This window comes from Micromesistius poutassou (assembly GCF_964030765.1).
Source record: "Micromesistius poutassou genome assembly, chromosome: 5".
NCBI classification, from domain to species: Eukaryota; Metazoa; Chordata; class Actinopteri; order Gadiformes; family Gadidae; genus Micromesistius; species Micromesistius poutassou.
The window spans coordinates 21,043,678-21,061,528 of NC_140275.1; the positions used below are offsets into that span (position 1 = coordinate 21,043,678).

At 42.8% G+C, this 17,851-nt stretch overlaps 3 protein-coding genes across 3 annotated transcripts; 2 read left to right on the forward strand and 1 right to left on the reverse strand.

The window, feature by feature from the left end:
- Window positions 1–417: 417 nt before the first annotated feature.
- LOC311343363 (echinoidin-like) lies at window positions 418–2,785 on the forward strand (the record flags this gene model as incomplete). The annotated part of the gene is made up of 2 exons (XM_084468225.1): window positions 418–819; window positions 2,701–2,785. The coding sequence occupies exons 1-2, from the start codon at window positions 476–478 to the stop codon at window positions 2,783–2,785; spliced, it is 429 nt and encodes a 142-aa protein (XP_084324351.1). The 5' UTR covers window positions 418–475.
- Window positions 2,713–3,599, forward strand: LOC311343051 (polyubiquitin-like). The gene is made up of 2 exons (XM_084467907.1): window positions 2,713–2,781; window positions 2,872–3,599. The coding sequence occupies exon 2, from the start codon at window positions 2,884–2,886 to the stop codon at window positions 3,355–3,357; it is 474 nt and encodes a 157-aa protein (XP_084324033.1). The 5' UTR covers window positions 2,713–2,781; window positions 2,872–2,883; the 3' UTR covers window positions 3,358–3,599.
- A 3,876-nt stretch (window positions 3,600–7,475) lies between these two features.
- On the reverse strand, window positions 7,476–16,395 carry ppp1cc (protein phosphatase 1, catalytic subunit, gamma isozyme). Its single transcript, XM_084467989.1, has 7 exons — window positions 16,028–16,395; window positions 15,633–15,764; window positions 15,150–15,380; window positions 14,728–14,832; window positions 14,332–14,555; window positions 13,782–13,916; window positions 7,476–8,286 (listed from the first exon to the last, which is right to left on the reverse strand). Exons 1-7 carry the CDS (start codon window positions 16,080–16,082, stop codon window positions 8,197–8,199), a joined length of 972 nt encoding a protein of 323 aa, XP_084324115.1. The 5' UTR covers window positions 16,083–16,395; the 3' UTR covers window positions 7,476–8,196.
- Window positions 16,396–17,851: the final 1,456 nt, after the last annotated feature.

Sequence of the window (17,851 nt, forward strand, 5' to 3'; positions counted from 1 at the left end):
TGTTTGTGTGTGTTTATTTATTAGAAATATAGATATAGAAATACAGATTACAGGCTAGCATTTGTGATGTATCAGCCATTGTCAGTTGTCAACATTCTCACAATAGTCACTCTTTTGTAAACATGTTATTTAGTAGATGTTGATGATTAGAATGTTACTATTTATCTGGTTTCAAAGAAGAATATAAAATATATAATAAGAAGAGTCTTTCTTGCCTTTTAGCCTTTTACTGCTTACATTACTGTTACCTACTTGTTATTGAGTTCTAGCCAAATTCAACTAAATGACATGTGAAATCTGCCACCTGTGCTGGCACTGCTGGATGTGTTATTTCTTCCATAAGCTCTGATTATTGGCTCCATGTGATCCATTGCATCATGCAGATGTCCTTCATCAAGCCAATAAAAAGAGAGCCTTCCTCAGTACCTCTTCACACATTTCCAGACACAGCTCAATAGAGTGAAAGAGTCCAGCGATGTTCTTGCGCTCCGTTCTCCTGTGTGGCCTGCACGCCCTCGCCCTGGCAGGTCCGCTCACCGAGCCTTCAACTGACTCCAATGTGACGCTCGAGCGCGGCTCTTGTCCGTTGTTCTGGTACAGCTTTGGCACCGACTGCTACCGATATGTTGCTAGCCAACTGAACTGGGCCGAAGCTGAGATCTACTGCCGATCTTTGGACGCACACCTGGTCTCTATCCATAGCACAGACGAAATGAGCTTCGTTACCATGCTGATAGAGAACTTTGATCCAACCAAAGGGTACCATTGGATAGGATTCAGTGATATGCATAAAGAAGGCGCCTGGATGTGGAGCGACGGGTCCCTAACAGACTTTACTTTTTGGCTCTCGGGAGAGCCAGACAACATGAATAAAGGGCAACATTGTGCCGCAACACTGTCCGGTTGGATTGATTGGTCATGCGTAAGGGTTTATTCTTTCGTTTGTAAAGCTCGACCAACCTGTCAATGTGGTCTATGAATGTTCATTTGAACCATAAAAATATGACAAATAAAAAGATTGTGCATCTTTTCATGTTGGATTGACTGAGATTTGTATTTACAAACAAGAGGTGGATGAAACTGAATGTTTTAACTTTGACAATGGGGCTTACAATAGATTAACATGATACAGCAGCGTCGCAGTGGGGGGGGGGGGGGCTCAAGCCCCCCCCCCCAAAACCCTTTTTGTGATGACTCATTTTTATGGCAACTTTATGGACCCACTGACGGACGAAGCGACCCCTCGTTTCGGTAAATTATATTGACCGTAGGGTGTGAATGGGCCTTTAGAGTCCAGCTGCTTGGTGAAAACCTTTAAAAGATATGCAGTCCGGGGAGAATAAAGTTGACAAACTAAAGAAGACGGAGTCGTTCTTTCAAGGGTGCAACACATATACTGATAATTGTACAAGGGTACAAATAGCATTCACTTCTAATTTTATTTCACCAGGGTGCAAATAGCATGTACCAGGGGTGCAAATAGCCTCACCCAAAAAATATATATGATAAAAATTTTATATATATATGTGATTAACTTTGTTACAGGATGCACTGCCACCTAGTGGTTGTTTATGTTCAGTACTAGATGTTGGTATTACCCACTGTAACTTGTGCTTGCTGCAACATGAATAGTCAAGTACACCAGCACTTGTGTCCTCGTTCTTGCAACAGACTTGTTTCCTTTTTGTTCTCCTGTATGCCCATAGGTCGCTTTAAAATATTTAGAAAATACCCCAATATGTTGCCTCATTATCAACGTCATTGTTATGTTAAACTATTTTAGGTTTCTGTTTTTGTTTACGCATACATTTAGTTTCATTTCGTCACAAAATGCACGGGTGTGCCGTCGAATGATTCATACCATCAGGGTGCACCACGCGGACAAACATCACGTCATAAATTCTTCTTAATCTCTTAATTATTCATAACACGGAAATCGCCTCTGGGCACTTGAACTCGTGCTGGGTTAACGAATTGTAATCGCCACTAGGGGAGGATAATGAAACCGAGCTGATTGGTAGCACTAGCTTGTCTTTCTATGCGTAGTATATTCCTGCAGTACAGGAGGCTGCCATTCCAGGACCGCAATTCTGGGACCCTAGTGCGAAGGCCAATGCATGATTAGAAATTTAAAAAACACAGTGACGGAAATTACAAACTAAAAAAGCTACAACACAAATGCAAAGCCACAACATACGAATTGAACCATCCCTAATTTATACCTAAACCATTTCTAACCTGATTCCTAAACTAAACCACCTCTAACCTGGTAGGACCATCTCTAACCTAATACCTAAACTAAACCATCTCTAACCTGGTATCTAATTAACCATCTCTAACCTAGTAGGCTACCTAAACTAAACCATCTCTAACCAAATACCTAAACGTAATCATCACTTAATAAACATAACCATCACTAACCTAATACCTAAACTAAACCATCTCTAATCTAGTACCTAAACTAAACCATCTCTAACCAAATACTTAAACGTAACCATCACTTAATAAACGTAACCATCAATAACTTAATACCTAAACTAAACCATCTCTAACCTAATACCCAGTTTAACTTAACCATCTCTAACATAATACCTAAACCTAACCACCTCGGCTCTAACACAATAGCCTACCTAAATGAAACAGAAAGTAGCCAAAGGCATTGGGAAAGTGAAACTTAATCGAGGCTTTATAAACCCACAGCATCAATGCTGATGTGGAGAACTTCAGTTTATCACCGACTTGTACATCCATCATCCTGCTCTTCAAAGACTTAAACCCGAGGTAAGTTCAAATCTATTTGAGTGTGTTTATTATGCTTAGTAGGGCTGCAAATTTGAAAATAAAACTAAAATGCTTTTATTTACTCCGCAGAAGCCGTTCGTCATGGACATTACAATCACTCTTCTCAGCGGGGAGTCTCGTCCCCTCAACGTGGCTCCAGAGACCACCGTTGGCTCGCTGAAAGACCTCATCTTTCAAAGCTTTCAACTCTCCCCGGAGAAGCTTTCGTACGACCAAGACGGGCAGCAAATAATTCTCGATTATGACTCAACATCTCTGAGTGCATATGGTGTGCCAGCCGGCGCCAATATCTTGATGCTGGTCAAGGAGCCCAGTGAGCCCACCGACATCGAATTTTTTCTGAAAACGGAGAAGGGCCAGATTCACACCTACACCGTCCCACCTGGGGAGACGGTGGCGGGCTTCAAGCTCAGGGTTCAACAGCGGGAAGGAGTGGCCGAGGACCAACAACGGCTGATCCATGATGGCAAGCAGTTGGACGGCGGGAGTCTGGAGTCCTATAATGTGAGAAAGGGGAGCACCATCTACCTAACCGGACGGCTGAGAGGCGGCTAGGATACGGAAGGAGACGCCTCAAGAGAGGAGACGAATTGGCACGTATAGGTGCGAAGTCTTAGTTTAGTCCCTTATTGCAAGTTTAATTTATTTAACTTAGGGTTAGGTTATATTATTATTACAGGTTCATAAAGACAGTTGCCTTAAAAGCACTTGACTGCCTGAAGTTTACCATGTTAGGATGGAGTTAGCAGTGTTTCCCCAATATGCATTCAGCAGCGGGTCAGCGCCACTGCAAAAAAAAAATAAAGAAAAAAAAAATAAATAAAATATATATATATATATATATATATATATATATAGCCTAGTATTTTTTTTCATCTATTTTTTCTTATGATAAATATCAAAGAAATAGCTGAAAATGAACATAAAAGATGAACGTTTCTGCCAAGTTCAAGGCACATTTGCACAATGATCTGGTCTCAGCAGATACCTTCACTCTGTTGGTTGTTATGTCATATTTGGAAGCTCAATCTGTAAATTTTCCCACAAAAAAATCTCACCAGGAGTAGCCATTTAAAGGGTTATTTTTCAAAATCTTCCTACGGGGGGGCATGCCCCCGGACCCCCCTAGCGTTGCTAGGTTACCAACTCACAGCACCACTGCTACAAACAAATCGAGGGGAAACACTGGAGTTAGGATGTACCATGTTAATTCATAATAGGTTGGAGACCATTATCAACTTATAGTAGACAAACAAGGCATAGCCTGAAGTTTAAATGTCACTGTTTATGCCAGTTTTTTTGTTCCCTTAATCAATTGAATAACGTATACGTTGAATAAAACATATTGTATTTAAAAACATTGATTTTCTGTGTTAAAAGTATTCTCCATTTACAAGATTCTTTCTATATAAACAGTTCATATCCGGTTGGGCTTGGACTTGATGTCCTCCACAAAACAAACTGTCACTTTAAACAAAGTAATAACACAACAGCACAGGACAATCCAACCACAAAGTAACATTTACATAACGAGACATAAATTGATCACGGTCCAAGTTATTAAAGAGTTTATAAGCAATAAGCATATTTCCCAGCTTCCCCATCATATATAAATACAATTATATTAGTTAACAGGACTAAGTGTACGATTTCAAATAAAGGTTGGAATTTAAATTGAAAGCCTATGTTGCATAGTTTATGGGACCAAGGTAGTAGGCTTACTATTCGATACATTAAACCCAGATTCAACTTGAACAAGAAACTGCTTTTCCAAAAATATAAAAGGTTTATTGAATTTAATACACTAATCAAATCAACGGTAAATAGAGAAAAGAAAATAAACATTGTGGGGCTAGACTAAACTATGTTCTAGAGGAGATTATTACCACAAACTCCAAAATCCTCCGAAATTCCTTCGCTGTTTATCTCTAAATCCCTAACCATACACTCAGAAACTGATCAGTATTTATACCAGATATGAGTCTCTACTACACGGTCATGGTTGCCCTCAATATTTACATCGGTCTACATTCTTTTGTAGCCTTATTCAATCAGATGTTTAAAAAGTGCATTGCTTGAAATTGAAATACAACAAATCTGCCTGTATTTTATTATTGGTTTACAAAAGTTATATGAAGCAATGACTTCTGGGAATTTCAAAACCGAATCAGACCGCGTCTGCGTGCCCGTATTCCACCGGGGACGTAAGCGCCGCGGAACGGCTGCGCCGCGGTCACCGCTGCTGATCGCTGCCACTCTAATCAATGAACCCATCCCCACCGGGCGCGCCGCGGCGCGTCTCAGCAGCGTCCCAGGAGCGGCGCACCGCGCCGCAGCGCTATCTTTACGCAGCACTTCTATTTTGACGCGAGCCGCTGCTGAACCGCGTCATTTTCCACAGAGTAGATCGAGCCGGGCAGGAAGTGAAATAATAAAAGCCATAGAGCACCCGGTCAATTTTCAAAATAAAACACAATACTCCGCTCATGTAGCCTATACAACTTCACATCAACATTATGTCATGACCGGTGGCACCAGGTCAGCAGTCAATCAATCAAAGGGTCTCAGAGGGTCGGCAACATGGACGACGAGAGACTTATTATCTAAGTGGAGCAACATAAAATCATTTACGAAATCAATCATCCTTTTTATAAAGACAATGTGAGAAAGGATTTCCTTTATCCACACAGTTAAAACGTTCAGGATTATCGCGTGATCTCGTGATCTCGCATGAATACGGCTGGCTCGCAAGGCAGCGCGCGCTGCCGTTACGCGCCCGGTGGGGATTGACGCAGGGCACAGGACGCAGCCGTTCCGCGACGCAGCCGTTCCGCGGCGCTTACGTCCCCGGTGGGATGAAGGCAGGGGGTTGTTGGAAGAGTCTGCTGAGGTTCTAGCCTGGTGCTACCAGACCATCGTACTTCATTTCATTTGTACAGAAGGTCTGGAACTGCTGTAATTGGCAAACGTTCACTCACTTGGAGGCGGGTGTCTGTTGAAGTTTAAAACTATTGGATCTGCCCAGTGCCACTCTGGATCTGCCATAACCAATCGCAATAGCGTTTGGTCGTGACGTATGTCATACGCCGGGACCGGCCGAAAACGACGTTACGCGCATGCGCAGGCTGTGTACACAAACAAAACAAGATGAAGCGTGAAGATGTCTGTCAACGATAGCTGCAGGTTTTGTTCATCTAATTTTAGAGTTCAAGGAACAATTACAAATTCTACATTAATATTCTATAGTAAGAGATAATGTTTGCAGTCAACTGTCGAGGCTGGGTCTTGTCATTGACAATACGTCGCTACTTCGACTCATCGTTCTCAGCCACTTCCTCTGTTCGCTGATTGGTCAGACAGAAATTTGTTCGGGCAAAATCCCACTAACAAGCCCCAGCCCCAGACTGACTACTGAAGGGAAAAGTAGGTGGGCGGGCGGAGCCAGGCTACTGAGGTTCAACTATGAATTGAGGAATTCAGCGACAGAAGGAGAGAAGGAGATTAATGTTGGCTGACAATGATGAAAGTCTCCTCTAAACGAGTACACAGAAAGACGTCAGAGCGTCGGAATTTGATGATGCCGCGGAGATAGAGGAAGATAGGCTACTACAGAAATAAACCTGGTGAGCAAGAAATGTGCTACCTGCATTGTGTAATCTGTTGCAATTTCCTTCTCCAGCAGTTAAACCTCTTCACCTGTGTCTACAGCAATATATGGTTGGCATATAAATTCCTACTAACACTGTCATGTAGCCTACTCAAGTGGCATGCGAACGGAGTTTTTCCACTCTTAAATTAATCAAGAATCGCCTGTCACAGGATAATTTGGAGGCCTTTATGCTGATGGCGACAGAGAAAGAGGTCCTAATGAACTTGGATGCTGATGACGTGATAGACAGAGTTGCGGAGAAGAGCAAGCTCCTTCGCACCTTGTTAACTGCATGACGTTAATTAAGACACGTTTGTATTATGGAGTGGCTGCTCTTTTTTGGAGTTGTGCATTGATATATCCATGTTTTTGGTGCAGTCTTTATGCATAGGCCTATTATAGTTAGAGTTCATCACCAATGGGGCTACAAAAGTGCGTGTTATTTCCGTGCGTGTGAAGTTATATCTGTGTAGTAGCGGGCACGTGCACGCGCGTGCGTGCGCCCCCGTGTGGGCCGCTGGTGGGTGAAAATGCCAGGGCCGTTTTTTAATCCCAGTCCGTCACTGCAGACGGGCAACAACATCCCGATTCCGAACATGAAGCGCTCCTCAGCTAAAATGAACTTAGTTAATGTTGGGTTGATTGATGACCGTTTGCACCATTGCACGATCGTGATTCGTTTGAGAATGAGAACGAGGGGGGAGCTGAGCTGAGAACTGTGCATTCGTGATACGTTTGAATGAGAACGAGGGAGGAGCCGAGTCTGACCGACGAACGAACGATTCGAATTGATTAATTCAAACGAATCATGAAATCCACCACTAGCTGGTACGCCGACGTCGCAAAAATGTTTTCCCCATAATTCCCAGCGATGTGAACGCACCATAACTATGAGCCTTGTGACTGCTTTGACGTTACATAGAAAGCAATTTTGAGTTTACAAAAGGAAATACTCTTAACAGCCCTAAGGGATGTTGTAACAACTTGAAAGTGTTTGTGAGAAATACAAAATCTACCAATAAATATTTATATACAATTTATTTTTATTTTACATTTCCAAAACAAAAACGTCTACATCAAATTATAGTGCGTATTTAGCGACCCCGTGTGGATGCAAAGAAAATCTTTGCTATCAATAGTGTTTCCATAATAGTGGCCAAGAGAGCAACACCTAACGTGAAAAAAATAAGATGAATACAAATATCCCCAGGAAATGTGCTTAAAGTTTATTAGAAAGAGTTTAGACATTAGAAGAACAGTTATTTGTTTAATTTAGCACACAACTTTCCTTAAAAATGTGATGATGCAGAGTGCAGTCAAAATCCTATGTTAAAAAACATTGAACAGAAAAAAAAAAAAGCTATTTCCCCACAAGTGTTTCATTGGAACTTATATATCTGTGTAAAAGGTGACGCATGAAATGAATGCAACATAACAAAAATTGGGGGAAAAAATGTGAACAGCAGTAAACAAGGCATTCCTGTGCATTATTAGCCGTATTGTTACATTTTGCTTCCTGATTGAACAGTCATATGTGGCAAAGATATGTGGCAGATGGAGTGCAAAAACACCTGAGGTTCCCATGGTGACATATCAATTTACCCCCTCGCGGACAAAAACAACAAAACATTTTGCTTTTTCATCGGGTGGATATTGCTTCAGTAGTATCAGCAACCCCTTCCAACGCAGAACAGAGAAAGCAGAGTAGGGGTCCCTGGTCAGAGGCCCTCCGGTCTGAGGCCCCCTCACTTCTTGGCTTGCTTGGTGACCATGTTTCGAGGGGGGGTGACGGGCCGGCTGCCGTTGGGCTTCTTCTTCTCGGCTGGTTTTAGGATCTACGGGGGAGATGAACAGAGAGGGGGTGGTGTGAGCGGAGACCTTCAAACAGAGTGGTAGAATAAACAGAAGGAAGCGCCCTTCCCCACTGGTGATTGTACTGCAGTGGCGGAGACGGCCCAGCAGTACTTGCATGTCACGAAACCCAACTACGCACGACAAACATACAGGAAAACCATGAGGGGTGGGCCAAACAAAACGTTCTCTACTGCAGATTGAAACCCTCATAGGCTATTCCTGTTGCACATCGTATTGTGGGCTTTCTGTCCCTCACTGATCTTGGTTTTCTGTTACGTTGCTGTGGACCAAAACGTCAACATTTCAGCGGCGCTCGACCGTGATTACCATTACCTGCCTCTTCAAAGCTCTCTAGTCACTCATCACCTTACAGTCCACCACCCGCACCCTCAGATCCACCAATACTCTGCTCCTCCAAGTCCCTAGGACCAGGCTTTCCACCATGGGAGACCGAGCCTTTTGCTCGGCTGCACCACGCCTCTGGAACAGCCTCCCAACCCAGCTGAGGGCTGCTCAGAGCTTAGACTCTTTTAAAACAGGCCTGAAAACCTTTTTATTTAGAAAGGCCTTTAAATGTTAACCACATAGTGATTTTAACCCTGCTTTGTTGTTTTTATTGTAGCACTTTGAGATCGTGCCGATGAAAAGTGCATTACAAATTAAATAAATTATTATTATTATTATTAGTCATGGCCTCGGCACACCTGCTGGACCGGACCTCCACTCGTCCACATCCTTACTCTGCCCATTTCTGCCATTGCCGAAATGGCCCATTGCCAAACTTCAGGTGGCTGTAGTTATTTCCTTGGTTGTCTCAGAGGGGCTAGGCTCATTGCTCTGCATCCCCCACTTGAAGCTTAGCACTCCTGGGGATGGGCAGTCAGATTTTACTGCTCAACTCAACGTTTCCACCAAATCAATCACTGCCACTACCCACCCAAACAGTCTCTTAATAACATACAAATAAAACACTTGATGCAAAGGAAATCTGAATCACTGATCGTCAGCCAAGAATCGCTCACCAAATCCACTGAGAACGTCTCCCTCCCCGATACTGCTCTGAACCCCATGTAAAGTGCATCACTCAAACGTCTTCTCTCCTTCTCTGCCGCTCGCATCAGCCCCAGACTAGACTACTGCAATACCATCCTCTATGGAACGAGCATCAAGAACTCCACTGACCGTCTGTTCACTCATTCCTGCATCAGAAACTGCATCCCCTCCGTTCTCCAAACCCTCCACTGGCTTTCCATCAAGCAACGCAGCACACATCTCAAATCCTCCTCACCACCATCAACAAAGTTTAACACTCTCTGGCTTATATCTCACTGATCTCCACTAACAATGTGGAACCCTTTCAGTTATCGTAACTAAATCTCTCAAATCATCCCACATTTTCAATGACTGACAACAAGAGTCACTAAGTCACCGCAAGAGTCACTAAATATTTACTTTACCAGGCATAAGGGTAAAAATATGCCGAAATATATGCCGCTCAATGATTCCTATGGTTAAAAAGCTTGAAAAGAATGAATTGTCTTATCAGGTGTCTGATCTGTCCCCCCCTCGATAGGCGAGATACAGTGCCTAAATGACTACCTTTAACGGATGTGTGTGACCATTCACGTCAGCATCTTCAATCAATTTGAAAGATACACAGTAATATAGTCTATTAGCCTTGTATATTAGCCCTATACTATAGACTGAGCATTTTGGTTCCAAAATGTTGCATAATTTAATTTACCACCTGAACCGTGGCCTACCTCAGCAAGCGTTCTTAAGTTTGTCTTAGCTTTACAAAAAATAAATAAAGACTCTGCTAATGCAACACCTGCAAGTAAAGATATTTAGGGAGGACATCGACATTTTAATTTAGATTCTGCTTATCGGTTTCTAAACTAATTTCACGCGCGATTGTTTCAGTACCAGGACGTGGCTCTCCGTCTCTGCCCTTTGCGGGTTTGTTTTCAATTGAAGATCAGTAATGAGTAGCGAGCAGACGAGTCTGGCTAGAGCCATCATGGACCGCAAGCAGTCAAAAGCATGACTTCATTTTGCTAATCAAATTGGCGGGTAGGCACAGTGCAACACCTGTAACAAGGGAGGGACGATGCACAAGCAACATGACCAAACAACATGACCAAACACGGTCACAGATTGCTAGTAGAAGCCAGCCTACTGTCTCTTGGCAGGGGAACTAAGCCTCATTATGCAAAATAACATTCCTTACCATTATGCTGATGACATAACAAACGGACTACCGTCCTATAGATCTGCTGTGCCAGTGCATTGAGCAGGTCAAAGACTTGATGGGCCAGAATTCCCTACAACTAAATAAGGACAAAAAAGGATGCACAACCAACATGACCAAACACCGTCGCAAATTGCGAGTAAAAGTCGGCCTACTGCTCTAGCTGGCAAGCCAGTGGCCCCACAACATGACCCTCCTATTCACCTTAGCGGCAAAGGGAAGGATGTCAGCGGAGGAAGTTGAGGAGTGCCACTGAGAAGTAACAGCCTTCGTGGTGAAAAGGCTGCATCACTTCTCAGAGGTTTATGCACCGACAGTTAGGCAAGCAACCACAAGAATAGAGTTAAAGAGCCAGTGAACCAAATGATACCAGAATACTTAACGTCAGTAGGATGATTTGTACACACATGCTGCAACGGCAGTAAGAGCCCATACTGACACAGTGGTAAGCTCTTTGACACATATGCTGCAACATTTCCTTTACAAAACCTGAATCTAATCAGTGCTCTGTGCCCTGCCAGTCAACTCTCCACCTACTACAACTGAGACTGTATTGTGCATGGGGAGTAAAGTCGTAAAATTGCCAACAATGAATATTTATTAATAATATGAATGGGTTGCGACATGCACCAACCGGACGCAAATCAGAACCATAAAAAATTGTGTGTTGCATTGGAGGCTAGACACATCTACAGGCCAGCCAATAGGTTTGTGTAATGAAAGAACCGCAACCTTTTCTAACAGAATATACATGAGGAATTGATAGCCCTTGACGATCAAAGTAAATATCTCACCGTCTCTTGTGATCGTTTAATAATACAATTCTTAAGCGAAAATGAAGATAGAAAAAAAAAATGTATCCGCCATTTGTTTACATGGGCCGGGAAATTGGATTGGGCTCTCCGGCACAGTCGTCAACTGGTCCAGGCCATATCTACAAGACAGGAAGAAGTACTCTGTCGCTATTGGTAACCATGTATCTGAACTAACTATGTATCTGACCTGTGGAGTCCACCAAGGTTGAATCCTAGGACCATCTTTATTTAACCACATGCTCCCACTAGGCCTACTTATGCGAAGTAACAACATTGCTTACCATTGTTATGCTGACAACACACAAATCGATGCAGGCCTATCACAAACGGACTACCGTCCTCTAGATCTGCTGTGCCAGTGCATTGAGCAGGTCAAGGACTGGATGGGCCAGAATTCCCTACAACTAAATAAGGACAAAACAGAGTTATTTTTGGTGCCAAAGATGTTAGCCTGCACCTTGTCCCTCTCCTTAAAAACGAGAACCAAGAACCAAGCCAGAAATTCTTTCTTGTCTTTAATCCTGTTTTCACGCGTCTTTTAATGATTATTTTAATTACAGTTGTTAAATGTCTTTTATGCACTCGTTGAAATCCTCTTATTTACTGTGTGACATGTTTTTATACGGAGCATGGAGCCTTTCATACACAAGTCTGCCTTGTGTATGAAATGTTCTACATAAATAAAGTTGACTTGACAGATAAAAGTTACGGTTTGAGTCCATTGTTTCTATAAAATGTCACATGAGTATGAGCAGCTCAAAGTGTGCTATAAAATGATTGAACACATGTGAAGGGAACTATGAAGAAGACGGGTTTCTGATACAAGCTGGCACTGCAATGTTCTCTCAAGTGTAGGGGGACTCATTTGAGTAGCACAACAAAAACCAGTGATCAAATAACAGGTTCCTTTAACCAAGGGGGTCTAGAAAATACAGCAATAGTGTGCTTTGCAATCACACTTACTACTATAAATAAGATAAACAAAAGTTGTGATACATCACCACATATATTTCTTTAACTCTGCCTCACTGAAAAAAGTACAAGGGTCCACTCCAAATTTAAAGCTATTTTTTAGAAAGTGGAGGGATTTAGTCAACCTGACTGATTGCAGATTGTGATCAACAATACGACTATGAAATACAGTGGCAGGTACTACTGCTATTCTGTAAGACTGCACGGAAAGGGCCTACAGAAATGGTTTGAATTGCTTGATTGAGTAGATAGAAATGTATGACATTTGAGTTATATGATGTGTGCCATTACAGGCAGTCCTGACTCATCTTAATCAAAGCTTTGTGAAATTAAAGTGATGGAACAAAAAACAAAAATGGAGAGATCAAAGTTAATCGGGTACATTCACAAAGGCAGCCATGGATTATGGGCAAGAAATCCCTTATGCTCCATCCAATGTTCTCCCATGTTCTCTGCTAGGAGGCAGAGAACAGATTTGATTGAGACTTGTATTAGGTCACTGGCCCTTTAAAAGGAATAGTTTCCGTCTAGTACCATTCATCTTTCGGGGGTTGTTTACTTTGGAGCTGCGTTACTTTTTGTTGTTTTGGGGAAGATGTGTGTTAATTACATAGTAATTTAGTCAATTATTTATGTAGGTTTGTGCTTCTTTGCTAATGCTACCAACCCTGGTAACTGTTTATGTAAATCTGTTCCCGTCATTGTTTCTTCACTAGTGAGATATGTTTGATAACAAGCTTAAGTGCTAGTTAGGCTGCCTATATAAGCCTGTAGTTCTGTGTACCATTAGAGCACACTGGTTACACTGTTAATGCTTTTAGATCGAATTGCCTGGCTACGCCCCCTTCGCCAGTCAGGCTACATACAAAATGCTAAAATAGACTCCCAGTCTATTTTTACACGCCATCGACGCGTCCCTCTATGAATAAGCTGTGTTTTCGAAGAAAGCACATATGTTTGTATCTCAATCAATTCAATAACGTATCGATTAGTAGTTTGTGTATAAATATCTTCACTAGTAGTCACAGAAATATTTTGCATTCCTGCCTACAATCTCATTGTAGTCCGCGGGGTCCACCCCAGTCCCACCGCGTCGATCCCGATGCACCCCATATCACATCCAAGTTGATAACTGTAGTTACGCATATAGAGCCTCCATACAACTACAACCCTGTGTTCCTCTTATGCACCTCTTCACTCCGCATCTTCTCGCTAGTTTCAACTTGTCATCACAGACAAGGTGCGGTTATGTAGGAGCAAAGTGCAGAGCCAGATTAACACTAGCTCAACACACTTCTGCCGTTAGCACCCCGTCACACAACTTTACAAAATGCAATTATGGCAGGGGAGGGAAGGAGAGGAAGAAGGACGGACATTTTAAGCTTTGGATGCAAGGGCCTTTTGGCTGTCAGGATGTATGCAAACCCAAAGAGCTCACCTGAAAGGAACACATGAGGGTCTCATCCACACTCATCATAGCACCTGCGTTGTCAAACTCCCCACAGTAGTTGGGAGCAGAGAACAGAGTCACAAGCTGTCTCTTGGCGAAAAACTCATATCCATCTTCAACGACCTAAAGAAAGCCGAAAAGACAGTAAATGGAAAGTGCATACTGGCCTGGACTACAACATCAATTGAACCATGCCTGACGGTTGCCATGTGTAACACCCTTTAATTTGGTCAATGCAACAACCTTGTCGTCTTTTCCGTTTGCTGTAGCGAGGGACTAATATATTTGAACAACCTAAACAATCAATTGCACTGTTTTAATCATTTAGAAGATGCTTTTAACTAGTATCTGAGTAAATTCAACTCTGCCTTGAAAATCAATCATTGCAAATCGAATGTACAGTGTTTTAACAAGCTTTGTTTACAAGGACTGTGTGCCCAGTAAATCGTAAAGTTCAGAGAGTTCAAAGTTCGTATGGCGATCTGCATGCTATACTCGAGTCGTTTCTCCAATTAAAACATCAACCATATATCTTTACCTGATGGGCACGACAAATCAGGTCTAGGTCGTGCTTGTGTAAGAACTTGGCCACGACCTCTGAACCAAACGTGAAGGAGACCCCCCTGTCGTTTTCCCCCCAGCCCATGACGTCCTTGTCTGGGTCGGACCACAGCAGGTCGCAGAGCAGGCCCTGGTCGGGCACATCGGTGGGACGCATCACACGCCTTATCTGCTCCATGGACTGCAGGTCCGGTGACAGCCCTGAAAGACGATGACGCAGAATCTAAGATTAACACCTTCAACGGCCATACTTCACCATGGCTGACCGAGGCCAGCGATCAGTCTAGGGTCGTATCACTACAGAACAAATGACACATGCTTATTTGGACTGTGTGCACATTACTTAAATTCATGAAACAGAACTGAAACCCACCTCCGTGGCAGCAAAATATTTTCTCATCCACTATGGCCGCGATTGGGAGGCAGTTGAAACAATCTGTGAAGGTTTTCCAAAGCTTGATGTTGTACCTTCTTTTACCTGCGACATAAAAAAGTAATCACAATTAAATTAGCTAAGATACACCAAAAGAAAACATAAACATCCACAATTATACTAAATTAAACCCTTTTCAAAGTATATTTGTTTCCAATTTGCAAAAGATATTTACAGAGATCCTATATTGAAATCAGCTTCTTCCCATGATATTTTACATTACATGGCACAGATTCTTATAATTTACCTCTTTTAATAAAAATACATAATACCTTGATAACTTTTGCCAGTTAAATATATATACAGGTTCAAAAGCAAGATGTTGCCAGGTAACCTTGTCAGCTCAGGTAAATAACACTCACACTCGTCGTAGAAACCATATATTCTGTTGATGGAGGCGCACTCGTGGTTGCCCCTGAGCAGGAAGAAGTTCTCTGGGTATTTGATCTTGTAGGCCAGCAAAAGACAGATGGTCTCCAGGGACTGCTTCCCTCGGTCCACATAGTCTCCAAGAAATAGATAGTTGCTCTCCGGAGGGAAGCCCCCGTACTCAAAGAGCCTGAGCAGGTCATAGTATTGCCCGTGGATGTCGCCTGGAGAACATCGATATGGATGTCATGACATACAGTAGTAGTATTGAAGCGTTCAGTCACTTCAGAAAGCTTGGACAAATGTACCGCTTCACACCCTACTGTCAGAAAGTAGGTCATTAGTGACTTAACGTTGATTTTTGTGAAACCAAGAGTAAATACGATCAGAATATACTTGTGTGGTCATCATGAATAGGGTTAGGGTTAGTGATGAAGATGTGATGAAGATGTCACATTCAGACACAAACACCTTACCACAGATCTTCAGAGGGGCTTCGAGCTCCAGGAGGATGGGCTGGCTGAGGAATATCTCTCTCGATTTCAGGCATAATCCACGGATTTCATTCTCCTGCAGCTGCACATTCTTCCCGGGTTTTGCACCTCTGACTGTAAACACGAAACACGAACATAAAGAGGCACGTCGCCAGATGCCAAGCGGTAACGTGTGTTTATCGTGATGCACGGTGACAGCACCGGATAAACCGGGTAAAAGTCGTGTTGCACTGGCAAACCCACAACAACAGCAGCTCAACATGGACGGGCTGGCACTGCGGCCAGCTCCCAGTCTATAACAACATGCGCAGCGCACTGAACGCAACCCTGCTAGCAGGACGAAAGACATTTAGATGAGAGATCCTGGACGTCCTTACCCTCTAGAAGGCGTTGGATGATACTGTCTATGTTGAGTTTGTCAACATCTGCCATGGTGACCGTATTTTACTAAGAAGTGGAATTGTGAAAGCAGTATCTTCTGTTGACACCTCTCCTTCAGCTAGCCAGCTAGCTGCACTAGCAGTAGCGACGCAACGTAAGCTCCGAATAATTTATATATAAAACGAGGGGTGCTGATCAGATACGGCCCATTTATTTGATCAAGCAGACTTTTGCCGGTCTCTAATTCTACCCTGACATCGCAATACTGTTCAATACTACATCTGTATGTTATAAACGGGACAGATAAACGGGGATTTTCATAAAAAACGATGCCCTCGTTTTTATGCCGCACCTAGAAAAGCTGGCTTCTTCAAGTGTGGGAGACGGTGAATGTAAATCCACAGAGCCTGCCCCCTAGCGCTCTGGAATCGACACTGTGGTCTGGCATGGCATGTCTTTGATGCATCATAAACGGTGGTGTGAACACACACACGCACGCACACACACACACGCACACACACACACACACACACACACACACACACACACACACACACACACACACACACACACACACACACACAGGCTCTGTCCAATATGTACTGTGGCATTTTGATATGCATAGGTTGCTATTCATATATCAAAACCATTTCAAACTTGATTTTGGGTAACTTACTAGACCAGATCAAACTGGGAGCTGACTTTGCTCTGCTCCGTGCTTTGTTCGTCACTTTGTCAGCAGGGTTTGACAATGACACTTTAATTAGAAACAGTGCTGATGGAATAATTGCCACCTAGCTCTGTGTTGGGGCCTCACTCATTACTGTTAGCAGTTTGTTTCTTGCGAGATATTGGCGTGTCTAAGACACCCCGTAATCAGAAAAACATACTCCCAATTACACACAGACGGCACAGCAGCAGATGAGATTCAAAAGGGGGGGAGTACGTTTGAATGTAAAGATGATCAAATTCCTTGCATATTTTTTTTCCCGAAGCAGGTGTAATAAGCCTGGCCAAAGTGTGTTCCTTTACCAAATCACCGTCTGATGAGATTACGTACAGGGTGCTGCTGACAGCACTGGAAACCCTGCTGTGGCGAGGATTAAGATGAGCTATTTACACTTCTGCCAAGGAGCTGTGACAGAATGTGCATGGGAAATATGGCATGGTGACATGGTACGGTTTGGATTCAGAGATCCTTCCACCCTCCCCAAACCCACAGTTGCCGTCGTTACCCTCACTGTGGATTAGCTCAAACACAGCACGACAGACGCAGACTGGTTTATCATGCTGGGCCAGCTGTTTCATAATCTGGCATCAATCAATACGATCATGCATTGATGGATGAAGAATTGGAAGTGGAACCACGTAAATTCCAAAGAAGGAAAAACCATCCATCTTGGTGTTCCATCTATCAAAAAAGAGGACATATTCACAGTTTTCAGATTTATTGTGGTCGTCGACAGCCTCTATAAGGCTGGAGATTACCCCTTGGTATGTCTCTAAAGCTGAATCAGCTGTGAATCCTGCTTATTAAAGATCAACCAATTACCTCACCAATTACCCACCTACTAAACCTATTAGCATACACCTGATGTGATATATATATGCAGGATCAATAAATGTATGAAATTATAATATTTATGGTTGAGGATACTTTCATGATACATTCATGATTGATCAATCATCATGGTGCAATATTGTTATAATTAATTTAAAAAAAATACTGATTTATTTTGACATTAATTTATTGATTATTTGTCAATTAATTTTTTCAAAGATTGAATCCTGACTAAGGGGTTGTATCTGAAACAACCCAT